At 45.2% G+C, this 10,578-nt stretch overlaps 2 protein-coding genes across 2 annotated transcripts; one reads left to right on the forward strand and one right to left on the reverse strand.

Moving 5' to 3' along the window:
• Window positions 1-2,569: 2,569 nt before the first annotated feature.
• H6S33_008699 (uncharacterized protein) lies at window positions 2,570-4,318 on the forward strand (the record flags this gene model as incomplete). Its single annotated transcript, XM_044840043.1, has 1 exon — window positions 2,570-4,318. One exon carries the CDS (start codon window positions 2,570-2,572, stop codon window positions 4,316-4,318), a length of 1,749 nt encoding a protein of 582 aa, XP_044687813.1.
• Window positions 4,319-5,448: 1,130 nt separating this feature from the next.
• Window positions 5,449-6,948, reverse strand: H6S33_008700 (uncharacterized protein; the record flags this gene model as incomplete). Its single annotated transcript, XM_044840044.1, has 1 exon — window positions 5,449-6,948. The coding sequence occupies one exon, from the start codon at window positions 6,946-6,948 to the stop codon at window positions 5,449-5,451; it is 1,500 nt and encodes a 499-aa protein (XP_044687814.1).
• Window positions 6,949-10,578: the final 3,630 nt, after the last annotated feature.

A 10,578-nucleotide genomic window follows, 5' to 3' on the forward strand; every position in this document is an offset into this window, starting at 1 on the left:
TTGAAATATTCGTTGGTAATGTGAATCCTATGTTTCGTTATATTCTTCGAGGGGAGGCGTCAAGCAAGATGGAGGGAGCAGCAAGAAAGTCCTTAAGGGAAACGTCGAGTCATACATGTAGTTATCGAAGCCATGATACGGGCTCGGCTAAAGTGGACAAACGCGTAACCACGTGAGCAATAAATGCAGGGACGCGTAAGGGTTAAGTAGGCACGTCCACCTCAAGACCCCCGGTAATAGCAATTTATGAGTCCTTTTGGTCCACCCAGTTGATAAGTAGATACATAACCTGTTTCATACACTCCTCAACTAATAACTCTTCAGTTTTCACAGTGATCCCTTGGACTGGTGAGACATACAGATTCCCTGACTCCCCACGGGGAACTATGTATATGCGGTGGCTAAGTGACTTTGCCTCTGTAAAAATGATCATTTCCTCAATGGCGAAGTCACTCTGCCACACCCTAATCAGGAAGTCAGGGAATCTGCATGTCTTACCAGTCCAAGGGATAGAGGGTGACAGCTGGAACTGGTTCCAAACTTTTTGCCATATAAATTGCGCCCCACTATTCCTAAAACTACCCAGCAGCCCATTTTTTAGGTGTTGAAACGAGAGAATCTTTCCAGTTGTCACCCGTAGTAGACTTTTGAGTTCCGGTAACGGCCATTAATTTTGGGAAATGCCATTTGCCACCCAGAAAAGCGGTAACTACCCGCAACTGTAGTCATGTAGTTTCGAGCCAACTTTGTATGTGGATTGACATGCAGCCTGTAGTTAGTTTACGATTATACCTTGCATGTTTGGCCTACTCTAGTTAGGGTTAGGGACCTTTGGCGCCGCCGCAGGGCTAGGGATCTTAAACCACCCTTCTACTATGTACGTAAGTACAATATCAGAAATGGGGGTAAAACTGATACCGCATCAGTACGGCATTGTGAGAATATGCCGCTTTATCTTCGTATTTTGACGAAGTAAACGGTAGTGTTACCGCAGTGGTACGGCATTGCCAAAGACTGCGGTAGTCATTTTATCCATGTTTCTGTATATGTACATAGTTACTTATGAGAAGTATACCGTAGCGCTCTTTTGGTCTAAGTAATATTTCTGTTAATACGTACATGGTACATTGGACTTCATTATACTACTTCGCAAAATAAAGTTTTGAAACCGCATTCTCAAGTTTGAGCATTGGTATGGTACTGGGTAATCTATTTCAGTTGCTTGTCTTAACTCTATTCTCCATTAGGTATTACGTTATGATACCAAAATCTCATCCAAATGCTTCAAACTACATGTAATTACAGGACCCGACATATTATTTGAAGCTGTATATATTTAAAAAGAAAAAAAAATGGTTCTGGAGATTTGAGCTACTTGTATATATGTGATAGAGTTGGGGTTTGATTATGTAGGGCCTGGTACACGTCTATATGTACATGTGCATGTATTTACATCTTTGTGCTTGTTGAAGCCTAAACCTTACTAGAGGGGTAACGAGCGTAACTACATGTATCACGATCACAGCTTAATAGTAACAGCGATCTAGAGGTCAGAGGATAGCCCCTAATAGTTGCCCTGTGTGGGCATTTGTGATGATGGAGAGAGCACTACATGTATATAGTGAAGTCTTGATCCAGTATTGATACAGGTTTCTGAAAATGTATCATTTACACAACTCGTCGTAATCCCTTATTGAAGAAGTCTCTTGTTTAATGGGTATTGCAGACGATAAATTTCTTGAACCTACATACCTATTTTTATACTCTGCATTCTGCTAAAGGGAAATATACTTAAGACTACAGTGTACGGTATATGCGGTAACATACCAAACTCTCCCCCTTTCCCCTATCCTACGTGCCCAGACTTTTGTTGAATATATGCTGAGTGGAAGGCAGGTTTATGCGGTAGGTATTTTGTTCTTGCGACTGTGCTCTCAATTCTACTCTACATAGCATAAAGTACTTGTATTCGATAAGTCAGGCACATCATACATGTAGACATGTACGTATATACCTACAAGTACATATATGCCATTATATAATTATCCCCCTGTCGTGGCCGTGCCAAACAACCAATCTGGCAGTTATCAACCTCTGCCTCAACCAACTTTACGACCACTATCTGCGTGCTGTTGATTATCATAGCTGTGCGTACTCGACGTAATTTGCTGTGACCACGATTTACCCCTGCATGCTTCTCTTAAATTTGGTTTTCAATACTTCACTACACTCGGTGAGAAGCCTAAATTCCACGATTTTTGTCGACAGCGTATTCATTCTGATTCTATATCATAGTGCTTGAGCCATGAATCTGAACCCTCCGACTTCTCAAACCCAACATTCTTCAAATTCTAACCCGAGTGCTGTTGCGTTAAGAGCCGCAACCCTAAGTTTTGATAAAAGCGTAACAACCATTACATCTCCGACAGAGGATTCGAGCAATCGCAGCGCTACAAAAAAGGGATGTGTGATCAATAAGATTTCCACGGCAAGCTCACCAATCGGAAAAGTGGATACCGGTGATAAGGGACGTCTACCAGCTATTCAACAGAGAAAATTGAAAGACAAAATGCAGGAGCACCAATACGGACCCCCCGTCTCAAAAACCCCCTTACTCCAGAAGTCTTCGTCAATGGTTGTTGGGGATGCCGCCGCCGCAGAATTTAGAACTCGAATAGCTAAGGGCGGCACAACAGTCGGCAAAGGTGACGACAAGCCCGCAACCGGCACTGTGAACACATGCAGTCGTTTACTTCGGGATGGTGTTTCTCTAGAGGAATACTCGCCGGCGCTATCAGTAGATGTCTCGCCGAAACACAGCAGACTACCAGATATAAGCTCTCAAGGCGTTGATTCAACTTCGCTAGAGGATATATCTTCTCTTAAAAATTTATTTGAAAAAGGTGCTACGATATGTGCACCAAAGCCTATCCGGCCGGTTTCGGAAAACCCATCATTGACAGCTGCGATTATAGCCACTCAGCTTTCATCTTCTAACTCCACACACAGCTCAAGCAGAGGCAGTCCCATCCTCAAGCAAAGTTCAAAACCTGCCCAGGGAATTTCAACTCCTTTAAACTTTGACAACCGTCCAAGCTCTCATATCACGGCACATGAACCCTCGCCTTTTCTACTTGACTCGAAGCAATCTGAGATGCACGAGACATCTGGATTATCAGACCACAAGAATGCGCTTTTAGCAGCTACTTTAGCTGCCAAGGGAAAAATTCCACGAACCCCCCCAAAAAAATCCCAACCCCCAAGGCCGCCTCCCCCGAGAAGAGCACATGATAGTTTGAAGGTACCCAATGGCAAGACTTTAAAAATTGAGGATAACTCCGATGCGTTGTCTATTGATTCGGTGAAAACGGGTTTCTCAAAGTACGACACTGCTCGCTCATCGGTTTCATTGCAACCCTCCCTATCGCACTCAACAATATCTCCCATACCAAAGAGACGCCTTTCACTGGGAAATATCCCCCCCCAAATGGCAGGAGGTAAATCCTTCGCCGTGGTGTCCGCCGCAACCCACATTCCCCCCATCCGCGGTAGCTGCCGCCAACCTTTGCCATTATCAAAGCATTTGACCGGGGACTCTGTTATAGCTGCGTCACTCGCTCCGTCCCGCGTGAATTCGCCCGCGCCGAGGAAGCCGCCTGCACCACCTGCACCGCGCCGTGGCCGTCGAAAAAGTCTTCCCTCACCCCCCAAAACAGGGTTTAGGGAAACAATGAGGAAGCCTAGGTCACCTGCTGAAGCTAGCCCCCAAATAAAGATGCCAAATCTTATAAAACATCATCCACATAAACATTCGGAGGGGGAGCGTCGGCGTTGGAGGCATTTTATTACCGATGTAGAGCGAAAACGTTATGAGGGACTGTGGGCTGCAAATAAGGGACTTCTCCTGACCACATGTGATTCGAAATCGAAAGGCCCTTCACCCTATTCATTCAGTTTACAGAAAACAAAATCTCACCAGCCACATAGCTTTCAGTTACAACATGTGTGGTCGTCAACGCCAGACTATACTGAAGACTTGTCGGATTGCGTGCATTCTTTGATAGCGAGGGATATTTGGACTAGATCGAGACTGCCGTTGAATCATTTAGCAGATATCTGGGGCCTTGTCGATCACGGTATGAAGGGTAGACTTAGCAGAGACGAGTTTGTTGTTGGTACGTGGTTGATAGACCAGAGTTTGAAGGGAAGGAAACTGCCTCTCAGCGTCCAGGACGAAGTGTGGCAATCAGTCAGAAGACTGGGCGTCAAAATACCACCACCAGGTTGCAAGAGTACTACATATAGCAAAAGACATTAGGTTGGCGATACAAATACATGTGTATGGAAGTATGGAGGAATGCTAGAGCGCTAATAGCGATTGACTTATACTAGATTCATTAGTAGTAATTAGCGTAAATTTTCAAATTTAATATGAAATTGCGGATTATTGGTACCCCCCGAAAATGGAAATTTCACACACGCGAGCGTCTGCTATGTGAAATATCATTCAGGATACCGTCATCTGATGCCATCAAGGCGCATGTTCGCATCACCCACACCTACACGGCACGGTGGAGGGGAATTCTATGCACGGTTAGAACACACCTGATATTAGAAAGATCGGAGTGTAAGTGTCCCAGTTAATATGAAGCGGTACTACTAGTAGTGGAATAAGAATATTGCTCAGATTATAAGAGAGTAGCCTCCGCACGATTCGGCCTCGTTCAATATTTATTCCTTCACCTCATACCTACAACGCACAGGATTTATATCGACGGCTTTCGCGAGCCAGCCGACATCAAAATTCAAATCAAAGCCATCAATACCAGCTGATGCCACAACGGTGAAGTGATAGACAAGAAGTTAAATACCCAACTAAAAACCACACGTTGACCTTAGAACAAATTATCTAGAAACTAAATCTTCATCCGTCCTATACAGCAAAACTCAAACAATTCTCTGGACCAATGAAATGAGGTATCTTGCAGTCATAGAAACAAAAGAAAAGCAATTGTACATGTAAGTACGCGAAACCCAAACCAGAAGACTATGAACACAAAAGAAACGCCCACAAAAAAAACCCACAAAAATTTATGTAACAATAAAAGAAACTAAAAATGCTAACGCTACATGTAACAACCTATGATGAGGAATGGTTCAACAAACTTACTATCCCAATTCGTACATCTGAATCACGAGATCTGGAAGAGCAGCCTCCTACGAGAATAAAAGAAAGAAAAAAGCAAGAATACGACTCCAAGAACACCCACCCTGTGGTTCGTTCACCCCTAAAAAGAAATAAGAAATATTTAGCACATCGCATCATGTTCACTGTACAGCACACCAATATCGGCGGAGACCTAAATCCGACGGCATCCAGTATCCTAGAACCGGAATTCCAGAATTGGGAGTGTTTCGGAAGCGCCCCGCCCCATCTCTTGCATAGCATTATTCATCGTAACTGCATGTCCAAGCCTCCCAACGTCTGGCATCTCCTAATACCCTATACTTGTATGGTTGACGTGGCGGGAGGGCGATTTTGGCCTTCCCATGCGCAGTATCACTCAGCTTGCCTCGTCGACGCATGTTCATCTCCAAAACAATAACGCGGAGAAAATCACCGTTTTCCCTGACCTCGCGTGGTCGTGCGGCCGGGTTGGATACGCGGGAATTTGCAACGGATGCATCCTTGTGTGTCTCTTTGCTAGGCTTTTGCGATGAAGAGTAGGTTTGCATCTGGATCGCTCCAGTGCAAGGGGAATCGGGGGTAGCATTTGTTGGGTTTAGATAACGGCGAAGCGCTGGTGTTGGGGTATCAAGACTCAGGGCCGGTCGCTTCTCATCTGTGAATTGAGGTGATATAGAAAGGATACTTCGGGTAAGGTAATCGTCTGGCTGGGTAAAGGGTGCAGCGACCGAAATAGATGAAAAACTCCGGGCAGCCGATTTAAGGACGCGAATCGAGGCAGTCAGATTCGACTTGAAATTAAGGCGGCGGGTCACCCGTTTGAGAGCGTCCTCGGAAAAGAAGCCTAACTCTGGTTCAAGCACAGGTTCTGCGGTATCGTCGTCGGAATCGAACATTAGCGGGTGATCGAAGTGACACTCCTCAGAATTCGATGCCAGGATTCGAGCCCGGGGATCACCGGCGGGACGTTTTCGAGAGAGGGGCAACGATTGAAAACTGCTCCACGAAAATGTAGACCGGTCGTCATCTTCAAGAGAAGGCACGGAATCTGATGAATCGGACCGAACTGACAGGTGACTGTCGCTTGGTGACTTTTGAAGCGAACAGGAAGTATCATCGTCATAATCCGGGGGACCAAGGAGCAGAGATAATGAAGATCGAGTTGAATCTCTTGAGGGATCACGAGATAGAGCAACGGATTCTAAACCAAGGAAAACAGACTCTCCAAGGGCATCATCAAATGACAAAGGTATATCGTCGGAAGGCGTTGGAGGCTCAATGAAAACGTTCGGAGAAGGCCGCTGCTGCTGTTGTTGCTGTCGCAGAGCAACTCTCTGTTTCCTTGAGCCTGGGGGAGGAATAGCCGTTACCGCCAGGAGGGCCGCAACTGCCGGTGCTACACCCGTATGTTTGTTGTTTTTGTAGTGATTTCCTCTAGACCTCGAAGAGCCCTTCGTAGGGATAACCATAGGGCTGGAGGAAATCAAAGGTAATGGGGCAGACATCATGCTCGGCGACGACGACGACGATGTTTGATGGGAATACCAGGAATGTATCTTTTCATGTACGACTGCAGTATCGGAAGATGGAAATATATCGTCGTCCGAAGTTGAGGCCGAAAGCGATCGAACAAGACAGTGGGAGTGTGAGTTGTGGTGGTGAAGGTTAGAGGAAGAAAGAAGAGTGATGGCGGTAGTGGTGGTAGTGAAAGTAGCTGAGGATAAGGACGTTGTCCTAGCGGGAGTCAGGAGTAGCTCCATCGGAACGGGTTCGCTGATAGCTAACAATATTTTCTGTGTTATGTATGTATGAGGCTGGCGGCTTGGAGGGGGTCCAGAGCTAAGCGCACAAAGAGTAAGGCAGAGGGTGCGCTGTATGCCTATGTATGTATGTCTAAAACACCGGGAATGGGTTTCTTCCTTCTATTTGATGACGGATAACAGGCCTGACAGTCTGACTGTTTGACTCCCTGTAAATTAAAAACAATGTCTCGCCTGTCTTTCCCTGCCCTATCCTCTTGCTTCTCCGTCTGGAATATGGATGGCTGAATAGATATTGGTATAGATAGGGAATCACTACACCGGCAAGTGGGCAGCACAGTAGATAGATAACGTCTGTGTGCGGATAGAGTACAGTGCACTCTTTCTACTTCATGCAGCAAGCCAAATGTTGGGGCCGCACACACTTGTTTCGAAACTTTCTGCTAACCTGGTAGAGAAGGATGACTCGTGACAAATCGATGTCTCAAGGATTAAAACAGGGTCCAACTCGAGAGCGAGTCACGCGTTTTTTTTTTTACAGGATATGTGAACAACAAATTGCTGGGGATGTAGGTAAAGAAGCGAGAAAGATAAGTGGATAGATATTGACGGATGATGAACAAACAAGCGGGGTGAGAGTGGAAGACGGCGGGGAATCCACGTCCTTATGTAAATCAAACATGTCGTGTGGGAAAAATAAGTAGACAGCGTGAATTATACTGTCATTCCTAGCGGCCGGGCATCACCCGCGAATTGAAGCATGTTGGGGAACCAAGATGAGCATGGAGAAACACCACGGGTATGGTTTGATTGACGGGCAGTAGATGCTCATGGACAGATAAGAAACAGCAAACTGAACCAAGAGCATGACGATTGGGACCGCATAGCTGGCAAGGTACTCAATATCCAGAGTAGAAAGATGGGACGAGCACCACCGCCACCTCAACCCTCTTCTCAGTTAACTACTGCTAATCGCATCCTCCTAGATACATAGAGCGGTGGAAGCCAGCAGTAGCATCATACCTAGAATACCTCACTAGGCGAACCTTACCTCTTGGAACAAATTCAAGTAGCGAGAAAAAGAAACTTCGAATACGGGGTTAAAACTCCCGAGATACAGAAAGATAGGGAGTCGGCGAAGTGGTGCATTTCTCAGACCGCTAGCTGGTCACTCTATCACGAGGTACCTTCTTGGTATCCCCTTTCCCTGTCTCAAAAGAAGTGTAGAGACTGTAGGTATTGTAATACTGCATGTAAGTAGGGCACAAAAGCAAATCGGAACCCCCAGAAGATAGAGCATGCTACGCTTTCATCCGGCGCCCCGGGAGTGAGCACGGCGGACAATCCAACCTTTGGCTCCAGGGATTCACAGGGTAATCCAAATGGGGTAATTTGAATACATCATTCGAACTCACTCGCCATGAGAAAAGCTACCCAAGGGATGGGTCTCGATACCTACATATGTAGTCTCATAGATCATCCTGTATTTCAGAGGGACAGTTACAGCACTACACATCATACTGCAGGGTGGGGGAACACAAAAGGAAACGGTGGATCTACAGTCTGTCAACAGCCTATCAGGACCCGCACATTTCTGCACCCTTATCAATACCCGCCATCTTCCCATTGCAGGCTAGACCTGGTTCTAGAGTATTGGTGAGTTACAGCAGTAATCTATCTACCTTCCAGCGCCAGCCCTTCGAGAAGCGTTCTGGTTTGAGTAACCTCGGTTCCCCATAATTTGGTTCACGCCTAGAAAAAACAATGCCCCTGTTATTTGAGGAGATGATCTCTTTGGGAACTGGCAATGTTCCGTCGCTAAGACACAGCAACTTGTTGAGCGCATGAGAAAAAAAAAAAGAAAAAAAAAACAAGCGCAAACGCCCTCATCTGGACGCTAGAAACTCTGAACCACCCCCTAACCCTGCAATCATTGGCCCACTTTCCGAGGAGAATGGTTGCTCACACGAGTAGCACTTTTCTCCCCAAAGAGAATATTAGATCCTTCCCAAAGTGTATTAATATTAGGTAAGAGTCAATCTTCTTCTCAGATTCAGATCGATCGAGTACACAATGTACTGCGGGTTGCCCCATCCGCTCTGCAAGGTCAACCTCGTGTCTGTCACCGCTTACAATATCAAAATCTTTGAATCAAGAGGACGTTGGTGTGTTCCTTTTATTACAGTGAACTGTTGTGGGCAAGAGTAACGTATCGCTTGAGGGTACCTACAACTGTCCAAAGGAATATTCCTGATTGCATTTGAAACAAAGTAATTATCTACCAAACGACAACCAATCAACCTGCATTAGGCAAATGCGCTTGCGGCGCTCAAAAGTCGGCCTAGAAATGGACTGAGGAGTTGGGTTCGAAAGAAAAACAAAAGCTTGGTATCAGTGTGCCAAGACCCAACTATTAACAAGGTGAGCAAGAAGGGAAACGGAATAATCTCTCGAAAAACCAAACAACTGAAACAGGCCCATGTCCCCGAATATTTTCGAACCTTGAGATGTTGTTGAAGACAGAAAAAACACGACGCTTGCATAAAATTAAAGAAAATAATTAAAAGAAGAAAATAAGAGTTCCTTGGTGAAAAAAACCTCACAATCCTTCAGTTTGTCAAGCGGTAATCATAAGCACGCCATTTAAGGTATCACAGAGCGGTTTTAAATCGTACTGAAGTATCGGTACTTGGTTGTTTCTCATTTTACCAAGCCATCCGCCTGAAGCACGAATAAATAGCCAAAAGGTCGGGCTTACGGTATTTCACTCAAAGGTTGGGGAGGGACAGGAAGAGTAGGCGGCGGAATGCATATGAAAGTACAACAATGTGAATTAGTTGCATTGCATATGCAGACTGCCCTGAATATCCATCCATTGATATTTGCGCCGTGAATAAAAGCAATGTCCTGGAACTATCAGTTATCTGTTGCAAGTGTGTATTGGACTAGGCTTTTGTCCATTAAGATGGTACAGACGTCATAAAAACGGTCGAAAGGAATATGAAAATGGATATCTGACGCACCACTGGCTAGGTCTCAATGATTTCGTGAATGAAAGAAAATTTGAGCGTCGGAATACATTTCCACAAGTACCATATTCCTCCAGGAGCGTATGTACATGTATGTACCTTATGTAAATATCCTAGTGATGATTTCCACCTAGAACTGATCTCACCATGTAATTCTACCGGCATGTAACGTAGCACGTGTAATCACTTCGAATTGATATATTTCTGTGGGATAAATGACTGTCACGTCAGTTCCCCCCCCATAAGGTGATTTACCCCACATACTTTTCTTTTCTTTTTATTTCCAGCTGCCAGCTTTGTTTTCTTCCCTGCATAACAAGTTGTGGGGCATTAACCTACAAATGCTGTTGATAGCCCATGGCTAGATAAACGAAGGTAGATCACTATGTCCAACGGATATTACCCCACCTGTGCCCCTCATTGTAGTGTCCTGTTCTTTAAAACTGTAAGGTCCACGGTTACTGCGTTGGTTGCATTTTCATCTGAGCCAGCCAAATTTGTCCCATCCTTGGAGGTTATGGCCGGACTTCGGCGCTCTTTCACCAATGATTCTAAATAAATCCCTCGTTCATTAAACACATAGTCGTATGTAAGATATGCA

This window comes from Morchella sextelata (genome assembly GCF_020137385.1).
Source record: "Morchella sextelata strain SCLS chromosome Unknown scls_27, whole genome shotgun sequence".
Taxonomy (NCBI): Eukaryota; Fungi; Ascomycota; class Pezizomycetes; order Pezizales; family Morchellaceae; genus Morchella; species Morchella sextelata.